Source organism: Melanerpes formicivorus, unplaced genomic scaffold (assembly GCF_026170545.1).
Source record: "Melanerpes formicivorus ecotype bairdi unplaced genomic scaffold, bMelFor1.0.p_v2 SCAF_36, whole genome shotgun sequence".
Lineage (NCBI taxonomy): Eukaryota > Metazoa > Chordata > Aves > Piciformes > Picidae > Melanerpes > Melanerpes formicivorus.
The window spans coordinates 3,574,405-3,594,461 of record NW_027142388.1 but is presented as its reverse complement, the minus strand read 5'-3'; the positions used below and the strand labels follow the sequence as shown (position 1 = coordinate 3,594,461).

Genomic DNA, 20,057 nt, shown 5'->3' with positions numbered 1-20,057 from the left:
TGGAAGGAGTCCAGAGTGTTTGGTTGGAAAATAAACAAAGTTGGCATGCTGAAAAGGGTAGCGCTCTGCATGGTGGAGAATGGCAGATGTGATCCAGCCTTCTCTTAGCATGGCTGAAACATGAATCATTGCAAATGTCACATTTCCTGTGAAAGGACGAGCTGAACTGACACGCGTTCAGGTTTAATTAAGGTGGAATTATTGGAGCTGACTGTCAAGTCTTAGGCAAATTGGCTCAGCCTGTTATCATTAAGCATGAAAATTACTCCAGGACTTGGTAAAAAATGAAGAGATTTTTGCCTCTAGAACAATGTTGTGTGGTCTGGTGGGTCTCTGCTTTTGTTGAGGCACTTGTGTTCAGCTCTGTAGGTCTGTCTACGGGGAAGGGTTAGATTAGAACCAAAGCACAGACATTTCTGAAAGGGTCTCAGTGCAACCTGATCCAGCTTGCACGAAAGAGAATATTCCATCTTTCCTTGGGATATTTCCATGTGTGACCAGGAGTCAGCCTGGTCAGTTGGAAGGAACTTGGGCATACAAGAGTGTAGTTCTTTAGGAGGGATATTTGAGCACCCTCCAGAGAAACTGCAGAGTTTGAGATCCTGATCAGAATGGGCAACATCTGTCACTAAACCCATTAAAATTACCTTTCTGAGAGCTTTCAGGGAAGGTAGCTCAGAGACATCATGTGAATGAAGAGGAAAAAACTTGATTTGGAGGTTTTTGTGATAGTTATCATGATGAGGATCTTGTTAATAGCTAAGAAACTGGGTAATTATAGCCTTCAAAAATCATTGTTTCTAGGTTACACAGGGGAAATGGCCTCAAAATTGTCAGGATTCTGGAGACCTCTGGAGTGTGGTTAGCTAGTGAGTGGGTATTGGAAACAGGCACTGAACAGGTGGAAGTAAGTGTTGGTAGAAGAGTGTGAAAGGAAAGAAAGAAGCCAAGATGTGTGTGTGTGTGTGTATGTGTTCTGCAGTGTCAAGAGTGCAAGTAAGGCTCTCACTGGAGTTAGCTGAGATGAAGGATCTTAAGCCTTTGCTTAGAAGTGCCTCTTGTGTTTCCTGGAGCAGTAAGATACGTGGAAGAGATGTATTTCCATTTGGGCCTCTACTTTCCATTTTGTCCAAGTCTATTTTACCAGAGACTTAAGTGAGACACCTAAATGTGAGAAAAGTTTCCTGTTCAGAAGGTTTGACTTCCAAGCACCAAGCAGGTCTCAGTGCCCATCATCACAGTCTTCCTTTCATTTCTCACCGTGGTTTGTGCTGCCTTTGTTCACCTCTGGTTCCCTTCATCCATTGCATTCGGCCACACTTAAAGCAGTTTCTCTGTCTTGACTGCATAACAGCTATCAGAAAGGGAAACAGCAAAGTTACCAAAACACCAGGATTCAGCCTCTGTCCTTCCCATGTGGTGGCCAAGAAGGGTTAGGGAGTTTGCTGTCTCACCCATGGATGAATGCTGTATCTTTCCCTTCTCTGTGCTTCTGCTTTAGCTCAACGTAGCTACAAAAGGAGAGAAGATACTCACACTTAGGGCTGTAGCTCTTCCAGAGGGAGAGGGGAAGAAGCATATAGGTATTTTCATTGTTATTGAGAATGAACCACAAAAGCATTTCCCAGTAGCACAACCTGAGAGATGCACATTGGCAGCAGAAATTAGCCATGTGGCCCTAGTACTGACTGGTACAACAGGGCTGGCTGGTCAATTCAGTCTGCAAGGAGCATGAGCTGTTGCTTTAGGAAAACTGCAAATGAGAACTAATGCTGAAACCACAGGGAATCAATAGTTGTACATAAAACTGGCCAAACAGCTGCTTTTAATGCAGGACTTTATTGATTTGTTTCGAATCTAATTGACTTTTTACTCAACTAACTTTTGTGGTGCCAGTGTGTTTTGAATATACACCATTAGTCTCCATTGCTTATAATTACACAATATGGAGTTTAACTCTGTAGGAAGAGACCTGTTGGATGGAAAGAGCTAATAGGCTCTCAGGAAACCTATGGTCAGGAATGAAACCCAATTGCTTTTAATGGGTAGCTCTTGAAAAAACCAGTGAGATCTACAGCTGTGAATACACCTTCTCCAAAATGAACAGCGAGGGGACCCCTGGCTGGACTAATCAATGACAATTTTTCCATGGCTAGGAATAAAATCTGAGGAAAACTTACAAACATGGATGGCATTCTAAAAGATGATGGTGCACAGGAGCAAAGATAAGTTGGTTTTAGAAATTAAATCTTTGTTACTGTGAATAAGGTGGGAACTGAGTCCAGTGGCAATCTCCAAACCCAGGGTACCTGTGATGCATGAAGTCATCATTGAAAAAGAAATTCCTGAAACAGGAGTCAGCCTTCTGTTTGTTGTAGGGAGTAATTTAGGGCCACCAGACATTCTGTCAAACCTACAAAGGTGCACAAGGCACTGGACAGTACAGGGTTGATTGTACTTGCTGCCAGCCAGAGCACTGCTGTTTTGAAAGGCTTCTTCCTGTCATTTGTAGGTTTGAGGCCACAATTCTCTGACACCTTCAGCTGATGAATATAATGCATAGGTTTCCATTTCTTCTCTTTTCATATTCTGAATTTATGTATCTATGGGTTGGTTGATTGATGGATGGATGAAGGAAATGATGCAATGGTGAGAGTGCAAGCAGAGCCAGGAGTAGTGTGGGAAACTGCCTTTTATCTCAAGGAAGAAGATGCCATCACCATGCGGGCATTTTGTGTTCAGCAAGTGAGCTGGTGTGCTCTGATTCATCGCTGTCCCCCGCATCTAATGCTGGCATGGGTGGCTCAGGTCATTGAGGCAGCAGCAGTGAGGACTCGGGCCTTTTGCATTTGCAAACTCCTGGGTAGAGCATCTGCACGGCCAGAATTAGCTCGCGGGGTGTGTCGTGTGTGATTTCCACACCTCCTACAGCAGGAACTCGCTCCGTGCTTTGATGAGACAGGAAAATTTCAAAGGTGGAATTTGTTTGTGAGGGTGTTGGGAGCATGCTAATGAGCGTAGGTAATGTCTCTTGCATGTCTTCAAGCCAGCTCAACACAAACAGCCCCCAGCTCCTTCTGGTGGGTAATAGAAGCATGTATCCTAAAAGTCACTTAGGAGAGCTGCATGTGCATGTGGAACACGTGGCCAGCACTGGGTCTTGTACCCCATGGACAGCTTCTCTTGGACTTGTGGGTCTGTGTGCACTCCAGGGCACACAGTCTGTTGAAAAGGGAGTTACAGTGGGAGCTGAATCACATTCATGTTGGTCCTTTCAGTGGTCTTTGACCTTTTGGATGTTGCTTGATCTGAAATACCTCTCCTTTCCTCCCTTTGCCCTTTCCAGCCTGTTAACTGCTTAGGCTGCTTTGTTTAGCTTAATTTATTTAAAACAAAAGAGATATTTAGCATCACAGGGGGAGTCATTCCATATGGAATTGCCACATAAGGTGCATCTTGCAAGGTCACAATGTTCTGGATAGTTTTGACATGTGGTGCATGCAGGGGTGTGCAATACTTAGGGCAAGCAGGACTACACTTGGGTGCTCACTGCACTTCTGACTGCATTTTTCCAGCTTTCTCTGTCTGTCTGTCTTCATAAGTGTGTGGCCAGTGCATGGCAGTGCCACAGCACAGCTTTGCTGCAGAACTGTCCAATCCTTTGCTGCATGGAGATGATCCCAGGTAGTCTCCTCCCTAGAAGCCAGGTGGGGTTATCATCAATGAGTAGTGCTTGGGTCATCCGGAGCTGGAGCTGAGCCTAAACACAATGCAGATTACCTTGAGAGAGCACTGAGAAAATTGAATGAGTTCATGATGAGCCTTAAAACCTACATGGAGCAGGAAATACTGTAGCAGTAACTTGAGACACACTCAAACTCCTACTGTAGGTAACCTTGGGACTCTGTAGAAGTCACAAAGCTATGTTCTTTGTAGTGTGCATTCATTTAATGACAGCTAAGTCTCTTGGACACATGCTAACAAGAACCATAGAACAGCCAGTCAAGGACAGCGGAAGGACAGACACACAAACACACATCCATCTTGGAGCAGCAGTGCTCCCACGACGCTCCCACGAGCTGAAGCATGACTTGTTTTTGCTCAGGCATGTGTTCTGCCAAGCAGAGAAACAAATGCAAACCTTTCAGCCCGTGCTTTGTTCTTATTCTCGTTGCTCCACAAGGTCCCACCTTGAATGACAAGCCAGAAGCAAAAGCAGCCAATGTCCCAAAGGTGTCTGGGCTAGAGCGGAGCCGAGAACTGAGCACCGACGTGCCCTTCGCCCTGCCTATCCCCAGCCCCCAGCCAGTAGCTGCCGTGGTGACTTCTACTTCCTCAGCACCCACGTCGAGCGCCAGAGCAAGCCCCCTGTTGAAGAAGGAGCCAGTGATTTCAGCACCAGCACCACCAAGGCTCACACCTCAGCCGCAGCCTCGGCCACAGTCGCAACCTCAGCCTCGGCCGCAGTCGCAGCCGCAGTTAATACCTGAGCTTCGGACCCAGCCTCCGAGCCACATCCCTCCACCTCTCAATTACCAAGTGCATCACCAGGTGGCCCACAACGGACTCAATAATATCAGGTAGGCAGAAGGGATGCTCTTCTCATCTTGGTGCTGTTGCTGGGCTTGTTTCAAATGTGATAGCAATTGCTGGGAGGCAGGACAGGAGCACTGCCTGGATAAGGTGCTCCATGGTTTGGATATTGGACTTTCTGTGATGACTCCACAGGCTAAATTTTCTAGCAGTGGTGGATAACTGCAACTGATACATGGTGATGAATGCTTCCACTCTGGGACAAAGGCATGTGTCACCCCAGGATAAAGTTCCTTTAGGTCCAGTTTCTAGTGGAGTACTGCAGTCTTGTCTGAGCTGGCTAGTTCTGTCATAGAAATTTGAGGGGGGTTGAGGGCTAAATATGATGTAAGCTTCATGTTTAATATTCAGAAAGATGTCAGTTGAAGTAGGTTTGTTCATGGTTGTCTCAGATTTTTTGTTTCACCAGCATCAAAAGAGGGCTATCTATATCTGCTGTGTCCCTTAGAACAGGGCTGATATGTAGGCTGAGAAATCTTCAGTCTCATCTGTTCAGATCTAGCAGGAGGCTTAGCTTCACTGTTTAAATTGTCTCCATCCAGTAAGTAGGATGGGTGACAACAGTATGGATAAAGCATTTCTAGAGAAGAGTTTAGCCAGTCAGCTGGGACCTCTATAGTCATCTTTGCTGGTACAGAAAACAGGCCTTGCCTCTCAAACCAGAACCAGGCTAGTTTGAATAAGATGAGAAAAGTTATTTAAGACATAATATTTGGCTGTACAAGCATCAACATATGAACACAGAAAGCTGCCATTAATATGTATCTCATAGCATCCTGCATACTTAAGCTCTGCGGTGGTTCTACCCTGTAAATGCCACTGTAGTGTAAATGATTCATAATATTTCAAACTATTTGAGAGATCTCAAAGGTTTAGATTGCAACAAATAATTGGTATTGTGGGAGTTCCACTAAATAATAACTGCAGTGATCATTCCCTTCACCCCCACAACGCTTAGATCACTTGCAGTGGAGTAATAATAAAAAATACAGAATTACTATGAGAAAAATTATTACCATGTACGTTTGCATGCTTGTGTGAATATTACTTCACAGCATGCACAGCAGATACAACTTGGTCCCAAAATCGCTCACACTTTGCAGCTCTGTGCACCCAGAGCAAGAGAAAAAGGGGCTGAGAGTAATTGGAGGAGTGTGATCGATCACAAGGACACACATGGCCACTGCAGGGTTATCAGATGCTAAATAAACGTGGCAAAGCCAGCTGCCTCTGTGGCCTTCATCAGTATCTGGGAGGTGGCTCTGAGGATTGCCACTCCAGGGAGCCCAAGCCCTGGCTTGCCCTGTTGGAGAAGTTCATTAAGATTCATTACTCTCTCCACTGCCATTAAGAAAAACAAAAAGATGAGCTTGGGGAGATCAGTGTTTCCTGGGGGTGTTGTTTCTGGTAGTGTATTTCCTGCACTGTTTCAGCCCTGTATTGTAACACTCTCTCTCTGTCTCTCCTCTCTCTTCCCCCTCCCCATCTTTCTCTCTTCGCAGCCGGAGCAGCAGTGCTAGCAGTGCAACAAGCATCAGCCTCCCGAAACACCTTCCCCTGTCTCCCCAGATTCCTCCACACCATTCCTCCGGCCCAGCTCTGCCCCTCTCCATCTCTAATCTTGCTACCTCGCACTTCTCTCTCAGATCACAGACCCAACACCAGCACCATCCGGCCATGTTCGCCACCCCACCCACGCTGCCACCTCCACCAGCGTTACCTACCAACAGCCTCGTTATACCAGGTCACCCTGCGGGTAGGTTCCCTTCTTCTTCCAGGGCTGATCTGCCATGCATGCACTGGAGGGTGTTGAGAGATGGGATGGCTGGTGGGCAGGCAGATTAAAGTGATGCAGACCCCTCCACAGCCAGTGTGTGCTGGAACTGTAAGTGTGCTATTGAAACAGGAGACCTGGATGTGCTTTGCCAGAGGAGATACTGTAGAGACAGCACTGGAGCTTCCTAAAGAAGGTTTTGAAACATTTTTTCCAACAAACAATTCCTTTTCAGGGCATCAGTCTTTCAGTGTGGCCTTCTGCAGCCATCACACATTTTTCAGATTAACAAAGCACAGATGTACCCTAACGCCATCCTCCCTTCCTTTCTCCTTGCTCTAATGAAAGCTGCTGCTGTTAGAACTGACTCAAAAAAGATGTTTGTAATTGTCCCAGGAAGTTGTTCTAACTGACTACCTCTGCCCTTCTCCAGTCCTTGGACAAGCAGCACATCCTGCCAGCAGAGCAGGATCCTCTGCCTGCAGCCGCACAAGCTCTCTGTGTGCCCATGGCTCCTTGGCCTTTCTGTCTGAGGCAGAGGCAGCTCAAATGACAAGCTCTGCTGTTCAGCGCTGTTCAGCTCTCACTATCTTTGCATCCCTTTAAAAGTTCCCTTTATTCACCCTGGCTCCCATTCTATTGTCAGTTCTGCCCTAAATGCCCTGTTTATAGCTTATCCATTAGCCTACAGCTGTCCCTGGAAGAGACCCTGGCAGCTGGAGACTTCCCTGCAACTTTCACTTGCTGGAGCCTCCTTTTGATCTGGCGTTTGACTCCACAACTAACTCAGCAGGCCTTAAACAGGACAAGCATTTGGCAAAAACACACCCTCTGTTTCCTATGAAGCCAGTTAAGAGAATAAGGAGAGGGGGCAGATTTGGGGTGGAAAAATCTGATGGCCTGCATCCCTTTTTTCCCTTCCAGGAGCTAAATAATGACCCACTATTTATAACTGCTTCTTTAAATGAAAGAAAAATGTGAACCGGTCCAAAGCGAGCTCTCAGAACGATGATAGACAAAAGTGCCATGGGGTTGTAGCCAGAAGCAAGACCACATAGGCCAAAGCTTCCGGCTTTCACAGGCCCTGGCACCATCTAGAATTTCAACCACATGGCTGGGAAGATCTTGGCAGCACTGTGGGAGACCTATTCATTGCTTCCCCCATTTAAGGCAAAGGACTACTGTGATGGAGACTTTGAAAGTATTGGAAAAGGAAATATCCAGGCGCTCGCTAAAAGCACGATATTGCAGTCACTGAAAGAAAGTATGTTTTCACCATTAACTTCAGGAGGTGCAAGATCAAGTGACCTATTCACATTCAGCAGCTTGCCAGGAAGCAGTAACAGTCTTGCTCCTACTAAAAGGATTTCTCCTGCAATTTAAGCAGGAGAAGCCTAAGTTAGTGGAGGGAAGGGTCTGGGCGTCTAACCCCGCAGACAGTGAAATGCCTCTTGTCTGCATTCTGTGGACTGCGTGCAAACTGGCACATCATAAAATCAATACAGAGTGCTGCAGAGCAGCAGCTTCTGCTGTCATTCCCATAAAAGTTTCTTAAAAGCAAACAATAATGTGGAGCAGCCCCGAAGAGCCAGGATCCAACTGCTGCTGGCTGCGAGCTCTCCTTGTGCCCATCAAGTGTGTGTGCTCCCAGCAGAAGTGCCAGCTTAGAAAAGCCATTGGAGAGGGTGTGGCCCTTTGAAATATCTATTTTGTCATCCTTTTCTCCCCCCTTTTGGAGGAAAATGTGACATCCCTTTAAGTTTACTTTGGCACATTTGTTGTTACCAAGAAGAGAAGTAGAGCTCAGAGCTCCTGCATTAACTGATGGTGCAAGTTCAGGTCTCTGAATAACAAGATGCACTTCTGGTGGCATTTCTTCCCTTTGAAACCTAAAGGGTTTACAACTTAACTTAGAAGCAACCCTCATGTGGGCTGCTGCCCTCTACTTGGGCACCAAGGCTAGCCCTGGTATAGGATGCACAGAGGAAACAGCAGTCTTTGTGTCTTCAGTTTGGAACATGAGGGCATCTAGCAACATCAGCAGTACTGATCTTTTTCTGTCATGTCCACCTCATGTGTTGCACACAGAGCAGTAGTGTTTGGGCAGTCAAAGGGCTGCTCAGTTACTCTGCTCCTGCTTGTGGCATTATATGGCCAGACCTGTGGGACAAGATGTCACTGGCAGGCACAACGACTTAGTCCTGACCTTGACATTCACCAGAGCACCTCATGGACCCAAGTTACTACTCACCAGTCCCATCCTTACTATGAAGCAGCACTCCAAGTGCCACACTGCTCCTCCAGACATCTCCAGGCCTTTTCTTTTCCTGACAAAGGCCAAAGCTGTGGTACAGGGCTATGGGCTGGAGCCAGCTGCAAATCTATCAGTCTGACTTCAAGTCTCTTAAAGAAATTGGATATTAGAGCACTTACAACTGCCAACTGGCTTTTATCTCTCCCTCCAGAAAAGTGGATTATCTTGATGCTAACAGAAGGATTTGGTTTCTTTAAGTCATGCCAGATTTAAATGCGTAAACACACACAGACACATACGAAATCATGCTCATATTCTCTAAAGAGGTTAGGTTTTGGACCTAAGTGCTTGCAGTCTAGGTTGTTCTTTTTTTTTTTTGTTCCTTTTTTTTTTGCTTGTTTGCTCCAAGGAGAACCCATTATAGACTCTTTTGCTCCAGTGCCTTAGGCTTCAGTATCCCAAGTGTACTTGCTTTCTGCTTCTGTATTATTATACAGATGCTAGCAGTACACAGGATGGGAGCAGTACATTTATTACTGAAAAAACAAACCACCTAGGCACCGAAACTTTGCTTTCAAAAGTGTGTTTCAATAGGATGTAAGCTTCTAAGTGGTAATAGAGACCTTGAAGTTCCAAATCAGAGCGCTTGTTTTTAAAGATCTTAACAATGTCGCTTCAGAAAGTGATTGATTTGGACATTCTAATGTTCCTTCAGAAAATCTGAGTAAAAGAAATGCCTGCAGAACATGAAATAACACTTGAAAGGGCATGTATTCTTTTGCCCCTTTGTAGTCAGTGCTGCAGTATAAAAGGGGTGTTGCACCGAAAGAAGTGGATTCACATAAATGCAGAAGCAAGTAGGTCAGTCGGGACTGGGTGTCTGTCATCCAGAGCTTAGAAAATACGTAACATGTTGAGTGCTGATTCCTGTGTAAAGTTCTCAGGCAGCATCACAGATGGATTTAATTGATGCCAGCAGTCATTTTGGAGAAGTGGACATTTGTCCTTATTGTCTTTGGGCACCTAATCTCTGTAGTGCTGGTATGTTCCACTGCCCAAAACCACATTCAGATTCTGTGCAAGGCATTCTTTCAGAGAAAGATGCTGAGAAGAGGCCATGTGTCATACAGTGGAACATGTTGTTTCTGCAGTCATTGCAATCTCCATGAGAACTTTAGCCAGTTCAGTGTTTCCTCTCTTCCTACTGTTTTTTCATAGGATAAAAACATGGAGGCAAAGGAAAAGAAAAGGAAAAAAAAAAAGACAATTATAGCCTGTTAGAAACTGAGGAAAGGACTTCTTGGTATTTAAGATCTCAGGAAAAAAATGGCATTGCAAAGGAGGCCTCACTTTGTAGGGTGGATCTTCTCAATCACTGTGCACGTGTCCCAGAGAAGGGGGAGGATGGCACAGGGGTGTGTTGAGAAATGGCTATCTGAGCAGGTGTTTCCAGCCCCCCAAATCCATGGTTATGTCATTGCTTTGTAGATCATACAAATTTTACCCTTTAAGTACATGCATTAGAGTTGACGAGATGTGTTAGCCCCCCTTCCATTGTCAGGGCACGCGTATGCTTCTGAATTCCAAGCCTCCAAAGGAAACAGGTCGGTACTACGCATTCTGAAGCGAGCTGTTGTCCTTGAGGGAGCTCCCCAGTATCTTGTTGGTGTGGGAAGGTCTGCCTACCATGCTGCAAGACCAGAGCACTGAGGTCCATTCCTGGAGACACCTTGGTGCTGTGGCTGGTCAGGTGCTGGGGAGGAGGAGGAGCCCATCGGAGCTGTGCGGGGGTCGCGGGGCCACGGGCGGGGGGGCCGGGGGCGGATGCTTGCTGATGCCCCCAATGATGTTTTCTGCTGTGATGACTCATGGTGTTCTCTCTTGTCTTTAGATACCAGCCTGTTGATATCATTCAACCAACCAATCATGTATTGCCAGCCTCATTCGGGGATTCTGATTGGTACTTTGTCACAGGCATCTCTCTTACCTCCACCAATGAGTCCTCACGTAGAAAACCACCACAGCATGACCTGCAGAAACAGGGAATGCCAGGTGAATATTGACTCTTTCTCCTCCGTCTTTGTGGTACTCACAGGCCCACGGGCCTCTGTGTCTTTTTTTTTTCTCTCTCTCTCTCCTCTAGATCACGAACTGCTCAGGCAAGAGCTGAACAACCGGTTTTTGGTTCAGAGTTCGGACCGGGCCGCTGCCTCACTTGGCCCGGTGCCGCTGCTGAGAGCGGAGTTTCACCAGCACCAACACACGCATCAGCACCAACACACCCACCAGCACACATTCACTCCTTTTCCATCCAGCTTGCCCCAGACGCCGCTCATGCCGCCCTCTGCACCTCCCATGGTGCGTACCCCAGCCCAAAATGTGAGGATAAGTAGAGCATCTCTGGTCAAAAAGCCTAACCCACTCTTGTCAAACAAAACCCAGTCCTCTTAATTTCAGCCAGGTGTGCTGTCCCTGCCCTTCCCACCTGGAGCCTGGAAACACAGGCCCAGAACTCCCAAAGGGACCTGCTTTCCATCCAGAGCCTCCACAAGAAGCCTCCAGGTCCCCTCATGTTGATATCCATGAGCAGATACTGCACCCATGAGACACATCAGGAGTCCCTTTAGTTTCCCTTTTTGTGTGTCCTGGTGTGTATTTCTCTTCCCCTTTCCCAGAGCTGGGTGCCATGACACACCAAAACCTACCAACAAGGACATCACCAGATCAATGGCCTCCAGTACTGTCAGTTGCAGGGCAGACTGTACTGGCATAGCCAGAGCTCTCACCATAGTGCAGCATCTCATCTGATGGAGTTTTGCCCTCCTTCCTCATGATTCCCTGATCTATCCTAGTTTGGGCATTTGTTATTTGATTGCATCAACAAGCACCAATCCGCGTGTGGCTGGTTCTTGGTGTGAGAGAGGTCCTCCTGGCCATGTAACCAGTGTTAGCATTTTGCCATTGAATTTGCTTGTAGCACAATGGGACTTAGCTGCAGCTGTTACCAAATCGTTAGAGATCTGCTACAAATGGATGCTGTCAGTACTTTAAAATGCACTCTCTCTCCCCATTTCTGTCAGTTCATTTGTGTGACTGAATGAACAAGATTCAGCTTCTTTTTCCCCCTCTCAGATTCACAGTGTGTCCAAAATGTAGAAACAAGCCTCTTCTGCTAAGGCAAGCAAAAGCCAGGAGTAACAGCAAAAGCAGCATTTGGGAAGAACTACCAAGAACTGAAGGAGCAATGTTTCTCACTTTTCTTTCCCACTGCTGATGGCCTGGTGACATTCCTGGGCTGTAATCTGCTTAGCAGCCAGACAATTAAAAGTAACATCATCCACCCAAAATCCAGCCCCAGGTGTTTGCTCAGTGTAATCGTGTGTGAACACCTTCCCTTCATTGCTTAGGCTGTGTAAAATGATCTTGAAACTTTCCTCAGAAACCTCCTGTGTGACCTAAGTAAGAATCCCAATATCCAATCCTGCAAGCAGCTCCTTCCCTTCCCACCCATGCCCGCTGATGTCAGCCTTCAGAGCAAGAACAGCTTGCAAGGCTCTTTTGTTATATTTCACTCACATCTTCTTATATTCCACTAGATCAGGTCTGTTAATCCCAACACCAGAGAAGAGTGTTGAAATTTACAGCTGCATGTGTTTGGTAATTTATGGTATTTACACTGGAGGGGACATGGCTCCAGTAATAACTGTAATTAATGAAATTACAAATCTTCTCTCCCGCACATAGAGGAGTGTGAAACGGCAGCTGACTTGCCAAATAAGCAGCTTTTCATGGGGTCCTACAGCTCCCTGCCCTGCCTTCTTCCCCACTCCCTCCTCCCCAGCAGAATGTACACACTGTTCAAAAAAGCAGTGTGTATGTGCTTTGGTTTTGCTTCCAAGGTGGTACAGGAGAAATGGTCATGAAAATAAATACGGGGCACAAAGTGCACACGGGGGGGTGTTGAACCCCATGCTGGAACGGAAAAGGTTAACAGCCATCTTTTCTGAGGCTCTCTTGCTGTTGCAGGGCAGGGGAATATTCAGAGATTTGTGCATCTAAAGCAGCAGTGAAGCCCTTTTCCAGGCAGTTTTGGCACACACAGGAGTCCAGAAAACAGGGAATTGGTATTGATTGCCCCACAGCAGGCACTGGTGTCTAATGGAAAACATTCCCTACCTGTTAGTCTGTGATCTGGTCCAGTGTTCCAGGGGCAGATCCCAGATCTGGACCTGGAGCCAAACTTCCCTGCATTCCACTGTGCTGCAGATACCAGGACTGCTCTCTTCACGGTGAAGGAGCCTCTTCATGTGGTGCCTGTGAGCAGGCTTCTGCAGTGAGACCCAGCAGATAGCCCCTTCCTATCTCCCATAGCCTGGGGAAATCAGTCAGCTCCCTGATGAGCCAGCCTGGAATAACCAGTCAGTTCTGCTCTGTTAAATGCTGTACAGATGGGTCGTGATTACGTGTCTGTGTTGCTCCTGATGTGTCCACTGCTGCTGCAAACAAACTCACCTGTTTCCTCTTTTTTTTTTTTCTCTTTTCTTTCCAGTTTGACAAGTACGCTCCCAAATTAGACAACCCTTACTTTCGACATTCCAACGTGAGTCCTACCTTCCTAGGTGCTGTCTTTGTTAATGGTTCTGCTTGTACTTCTAAAGCTTGTTTTCAAGTGACTGATAGTCTTTTGATTCATTCATTCCTAAAGCTCTTTTTTTTCTGTCTTGGTATTTAATTTTTTTTTGTTTTGGTTTTTTTGTTTGTTTGTTTTTAAGGTACAAAATTTTCTTTGGGCTGGTTTGGTTTTTCTTCTGTTTGGTTGTTTTGTTTGGTTGCTGGTTTTTTTTCATCTTTGTCTACTGCATTTTTGCTGCTGTGGCTCTGTACTGCTGTGCCTGGGATGGCAGGGAATGCGCAGAAATTGCTAAGCAGTGGTCATTGCAGTATCTTTGCAGCTGGTGCTTCTCACAGTGCAGCAGCCTGGAGTGCATGGCTCTTTCACAAGATTTTGCTCAGGTCACAGGAGTAAGTCAGACTGGTGGTTTCTTCCTGGTGCTCCCCACTGCTCCAAGCACACCAAAAAAAGACACCTTTTGGGACTTGTAAAACTGCTGTATGTGCTCAGGAGAGGCCTAAGCAAAATTTAGCCCAACCTACACGGCTACAAGGTGGCCTGCATGTTGCCTGTGGTTAATGTGCAGTGCAGCATCTTGTGGTTCTTTCCTGCTTTGAAAATTCAAGCAGGTCACATTTCCAAACAGGATCAATTTGCTTGCAGAAAACCCCAAAGTTAACCGAAAGTGACCATAAGCCCCAAGTTATTCCAGTTCCTCTAAAACTGGTGAATGCTCTGTGCTTCCTGCAACAGTCCGTGAATTTTAAAGGCACATTTGTTCAGAACTACCTAGAAAATTCCTCAGATGAGTGCATTTTTCAGATTTTGGCTTTGCTCTTAAAAATATCCAAAGAAAACTGAGTGTGTATTTCACTGTGGCACTCGTTCAACAACAGTGCTATTTTTGTATGTGCCAGGCTTGGCACCTACCTCCATTATTGTTCTAGTTGTCCTGTGACATAAGCATCTCTTTTTCTTTTGTAGTTCTTTCCAACCTATCCTCCAGCAATGCCTGGAATGCCACCCATGCTTCCACATTCAGGTCCCTTTGGGTCACTTCAGGGAGCATTTCAACCGAAGGTACAAACTTCTTCTTACGAAGGCTTTGTTCTTTTGCTGGGAGAGAAAAGCGTATTCAGAGTCGTGTCTCTGGTGATTTCGTAGCGCAGGATTCAACTAGCAGGAGTGCAGCACGGGGTTGGAAGCGATCACCCCGCAGATCCTGTGAGCATCCTCTGCACAAAGCAGCCAACACTTGAGCAGAAATTTTCTCTTGGCACTAGAGATTGTTCTTGGAAAAGGATATAGTGGTTCACTTGGGAGGTCGGCTGAAATTGGAGGAGAAGCATACACTCCAGTGCATTATTTGATTGAAATATTTACAGCTAATGGCAGACCCATGAGTCTCAAATCATTCTATAAATTCAGCGGTCTGAGATTGCAAAAGATAAACCCTGTTTATTCCCAGAAAAAAAGATAAAGGAAAAAAAAAATAGATAAATTGACCATACAAGTGTGGGAACAATAGGCTGCTGTAAATGGGTAGAGCAATTTGAAGGAGCCAGATTTTTATTCCCAGCTCCGACACTGTCTGACCTTGGGCAAGTCGCTTAAATCTTCTGTTCCTCAGCTTCCTCATCTCTAAAGTTATCTTGCAGTGGGTTTGATAAGGGTTGATGAATGCCTGCAAGCTTCTTTGAGATAGTGTGTCTGAAAGGTGCACTGCAGCTGTAAGGTATCATTACAAGTGGCACTGCCTGGCGTTGGGAAATGTTGCCATGCTAACCACCATTTTTGACGAGTTCTGTGGTGTGCACTGCTTTGGTTTTTGGTTGGTTTTTTTTTGTCCTCCCAGACTTGGTCTTTTTATTAGCTATTTTTAAACGTATGGAAATGGTTAAATGTCTCTGAATTTAGAGATTTCTTATCTTGTACTGCATTTCCATAGAGCTCTGCTGCTGTGTTAGAAGAATGGAAGGACCAGCACTGCAGCCAGCCTGTCAGTAATTAGCAGCTGCTGCAAATGAGGCCTCTTACAACCGTACCACTTTATTTGCTTAAAGGAAGGTGGAGTACTTCCTCAGTACTCATCAACTCCCTGACATTATTTTATTTTCTAGGTGCATTGCAAATTGCAAAGTCTCTAAAATGGCTTTCTGCAAGAAAAGCCCTGTGTACTTAGAGGTGTGGCAGAGAAGCGGTTGCATCTAAACAGGGAGAAGGAGGGATAGAAAATCCATCACTTGATGCACTTTGTCCACCAGTGTTAATTTTTGCTATTCCTGCAAGGGATGCCAGGGGATCCCTACAGACCCTGACTTGTCAGGGTGTGAACTTGACTTCCCAAGAAAAGGAGCTGCACAGTTAAGGGGGAATTGGCAAAATTGTGTTAATGGGAAGATAAGGTTCAGTTTTGCCATAAGGCTACTTTTAAGTAAGAGCTTCTGATACATCAATAGCATAGAATCACAGAATGGTCTGGGCCAGAAGAGACCTCCAAAGGTCATCTAGTCCAACTGCCTCTGCAGTAAGCAAGAAGAAAAGCCTACTCTTCTGGTTTCCATCTCCGTTACAGAGCTTGATAGATACCATGTAAAATACCACTAGACCAAACAGGAGCAGTTATAAAGCAAGAAAGAAAAAAGAGCACAGATCCTTTGCATTTTTAAACAGTTATTAGTGCTGCCTTCTAACCAGCTTTTGATTAATTTTAATGATAGATGTGCAAAACATTTGCAAGCTTGAGTTTAAGCAGTGCAAGGTCACACTCTGGTGCCATGGTTAACCACTAGCATCACTTGATCTCTGGACAGTGCTGTATTCACATAAAATCTAACATCTGGGAAAAAAAGAGGCATAGGTTGGAAAGTGGATCTGCATCTTTAGCACATTGCTTTCCAGTTTCCTAGAGGAGACAGAGCCAAACTGCTGGGCAAAGCCACTCTAGTCATCATTACTGCATCATTTTTCCTTGCTCTCTCCCTCCCAAGCTGCTTGACTAAAGCCTTCATAATCACTACAGACCCGATGATTTGGTTTCAGCACACTGAATCCTGCACTTCTTGCTTTCCCAAGCAGAGGCCTAGGCTTTGGGTTTTTCCCTTCCTGCCTCAGTTGCCTACAGCTGTGCGTGTAAATCCACTGCACATAAATCCAGGCTGACGGTAAACCTCACAGTGAGTTTCCCAAAGGCCATTTCTCACAAGCTAAGAACTTGAAAAGGTCAGAAGTACTCAGTTTGCTTTGCTGGAGGAAACATTTGCATCTTTCTCCAGGGGACAGAGGGACAGGATGACACCATGCTATTAACATGTTGTGATCTTAAAGCTCTTGCCTGTATGATAGCTGTAACTTATTTGCCACCTTATATATACCTCAGCTGTCAGACAGGCCCTGGGAGCACAGATCTGCTTGGGGAGTTCGTTGACTTACCTACATGCACACAAGAATTCCCTTTTTAATAAGTCTGGAAGTTATGTAGCCTTAGACAAATTTAAACTTATCTTTCCTCCCACACCCACAGTTTTACTAATTCCTCATACAGTTTGACTGTTAGAAATCTACTCGAATTTGACCTAAAATGTGAGTGAAATAATCTCCCAGGGAATGAGGTTTAACCCCTCTGCACTCAGCTGGGTGGAGGCACCAGGTGCAGTTGCTCTGGGAGTAGGGGATGGATGAACGCCAAAGTGAGAAGACAAACAAGTTCTTGGGGATCGTCTAGGACAGGGCAACAGGTGGGATCCAAAGGAGGAGGAACAGGAATTCACTCAATGAGGTGTTTAATTCTTGCTGGGAAATGACAGGATAAACAATGCAAAGCTGTAAAAGACCCACAAGCACCTTCTAAAGTTTCTCATCCTGCCTTGTGGAAGCAAATAGCTGGGCTGTTGCCGTTTTAGCCATTGTGTTATCTAGCCCCGGTTAGAGGGGCCATGGCCCAAGTGCTGAAATATAGGACTGAGATGCTTGAGTTACTCTGTTCCTGACTGCAATACTGGTTGCTGCCTGAAACATGGAGGGAGTCAGTCCACCTCTCTCATTCTCTCTTCTACTGCCTGCCTGTTTTGGCTAAAGAATAAGCTTGGAGGGCAAGGGACTGTCTCTTCCCATCCGCTTGCATACTGCATAGCACAGCGGGGTCGTGATTTCGGTGGGCTATGGGGTGCTGCTGTAAAACTGTTACTGCTGCTAAATAATAACAGATGAGATGGTGGTTAAATGCTGTTGGCTGTCAGTTAGAGATAACATTTAGCACTAATGTAGCAATGTGCGTGTTCAAAGCACAGGGCAAAATTGGACTAATTAATGCTGCTAACATCAGATAGAGATGTTAAATGTACCACTGGTATGGTACAGTATTACTCACACTCTGTTCTTGTCTTTCAGACTTCAAACCCTATTGATGTAGCAGGTAGACCAGGCACAGTCCACCATACGCTGCTACAGAAGACTCCAGGGGTAGGCAACAATCTATAACCTTCCTTTCAGTTTATCTGGATTAACACAACACTAAACAGTGATTGCTCATAAAAAAAAGAGAGTAGCTGGTGAGCAAATTGGCCTTTTAGACTGAACAAGTCAGGACAGAAGTTTCTTTTTCTGATGAGACAAGGGCAGCCTCCACCAGTTGTGAATACAAAGGGAGGTATTGACTTCTCTAAATAAAGTCAGGGGGAAATGGGGCAGGAAACTCCTTCAAGGTCTTTCCTCTAAGCATTGCTTGGAGAGTAGTTTTATGTGCTCCATTTCATAACAATTACAGGTTCAGAAAAGCACCAAACTGTTCAGCTGCTGGCATGAAGCTGCTTTGTTTATCATAAAATTCTGCTGAGTTTGGTGTAAGGAATGAAAGAGAAGTTTAAAGCCTTCTCTAAGCCCTTTACGTTTCCTATGCCACAGGGGAACATTGCTTTCTAAATGCGTTTACTTGTTCAGTGGAGTGAAATTCTCCACCTTTCTGTATATTTGTTGGTTTTAGAAAGACTGATTGGTTTATTTTCACTTTTTCCATAGGTGTCAGACCCTTATAGGCCTCCAGTAAGAGTAAGTAAGGTTTGTGGGGGATTTTATATACATATATATATACACACGCACGTATCATGCATGTGGCTCTGAAATTGAACGTGTCCCGTAAAAAATTGCATGCTCATCCTTTAGTTAAAGCAAAATGTCATGGCTAGCTCTTAGCTGCTTCTGATTAATAATGTTTAGGTTGAATCTCATCCTTATTTTGCATCCATTTGTGTGCATTAGTAGTTCAGAGTATGAAATAAGGGTCACAGGAATGTGACTGTGAGCGTGGACAGACATTCATCAGTGATCAGATTCAGGGTGGCTTAGGTCAATGTGTTTTACTTGTGATGTTCCACATAAACACCCTACAGTGAATACCACAGCTTAGCTGAAAAACAGTAAGTCGTTCAGCTGCGGCACTGCTTATCCCTGGCGATTGTTTGTCCATACTCTTTTCCTCACCAGATGGAAGCAGCCATAATAACCACGCATGACTTAGCCTGCAGTGCAGCAGGGGTGAATGAACAGGGCTCTTTTCAGGAACAGAACTGTTAACGATGAGTTTCTTTCTCTTAAGCATGGCATACTGTTCTTTGGTTTGTGAAGGGGGGGTGCAAGTAGGAAAGAACAAGGCAAGGATCTCAGGTCTCCACGAGATGAGGAAGATAGCCCACACCCCACATTCTTCCTTTTTATTCCCTTCTTAATTTAAATATCATCTGCTGGGGTACCAAAAAAAAAGTGTTGATCACCCATTGTGCCATTTTGCTATTCAGCCTTTCTCATTGCTTAGCTGCCTGCCTGACAGTAAGGGAAATGAAATACACTAACTGATGTAGGTTGCTGACCCTGTAAATTAATCTAAATTCTTGTGCTTTCCATTGCAGAAACCCGGGAAGTGGTGTGCAGTTCATGTACAGATCGCCTGGCAGATCTACCATCACCAGCAAAAGATCAAGGTAATTCAGCTTCTGGAACAAGGCCAGGCTTTTGGGCTTAGAGATTGTATTTTAGTGAGTAATGAGCAGGAAGCAGTTTCTGTTGGTGATTCTCAGGCTTGCCTGTATTGATTAACTAACAGTTCCAATCCTTTAACATTTATCTTAGCAACTATAAAGTTTATCTGAGGGCAGAGCTGGCTTTTGAAGGGTAGCAAAATGACCAGAATACATGAAGTGCACAGGCAGAAGGAGCAGCAGGGGAAGGGGAAGGCAATTCTGCCCTCAATCCATCTTTTTTACAAAGCATACATGTTTGATGTTGTTTCCCTTCAGTACTGGCACCTGCTGTGGAATATATGGAATATTACCTCATTGATAATGAAATGACTGATAGTGGGAAGACCGTTACAAAACATAGAGCAGGTGACTGGCAGGTTGTTGGGATTCATGCACTGCCATGATGATGGGCAGAGAGGGGAGGGATTGAAACTGGAGAGGTAACAGTGTACACTGGGGTGCTCTACAGCCTCAAAGCTCTCTGTGGCAGGCAGAACAGCAGATAACAGGACTTCTAGAGTGTTATTTTTTCATCACTCCTGCTGTCTTTTTGTCCCATTAATGAAGAGCATTAAGTGCTTAACTAGATGCACTGTAATTAGTTCCTGTAAAAGTGGTGTATGTCCTTTCTTTTTCTTTTTTTTGTGATAAACAAACAGATCATATTCAAGAGAGACTTGGATGACTTAGCTGCAGTTCTGACCATGATGGCTTCCTATAGGGCAAGGGTAAAAATAGCCTCAGGAGAAGCCTTAGAGTTTTCCTTAGCCTTCACCCCTTGTCTGCATATTGAGCTTCACTGGCTGCAGG

General features: G+C 45.3%; 1 protein-coding gene across 17 annotated transcripts in view; it reads left to right on the top strand.

The window, feature by feature from the left end:
• The window catches only part of FBRSL1 (fibrosin like 1), a 563,615-nt gene that overhangs the window by 530,181 nt on the left and 13,377 nt on the right, over positions 1 to 20,057 (top strand). For 7 of the 17 annotated variants that reach the window (XM_068157360.1, XM_068157355.1, XM_068157353.1 and 4 more), the window contains 8 exons: positions 4,184 to 4,580; positions 6,096 to 6,349; positions 10,765 to 11,000; positions 13,171 to 13,221; positions 14,218 to 14,313; positions 17,623 to 17,694; positions 18,250 to 18,288; positions 19,137 to 19,208. In XM_068157360.1, coding sequence (XP_068013461.1) covers positions 4,184 to 4,580; positions 6,096 to 6,349; positions 10,765 to 11,000; positions 13,171 to 13,221; positions 14,218 to 14,313; positions 17,623 to 17,694; positions 18,250 to 18,288; positions 19,137 to 19,208 — 1,217 coding nt within the window. Of the gene's footprint in view, positions 1 to 4,183; positions 4,581 to 6,095; positions 6,350 to 10,512; positions 11,001 to 13,170; positions 13,222 to 14,217; positions 14,314 to 17,622; positions 17,695 to 18,249; positions 18,289 to 19,136; positions 19,209 to 20,057 lie in introns of all 17 variants that reach the window. The other 10 variants (XM_068157346.1, XM_068157349.1, XM_068157348.1 and 7 more) reach the window with 10 other exon arrangements.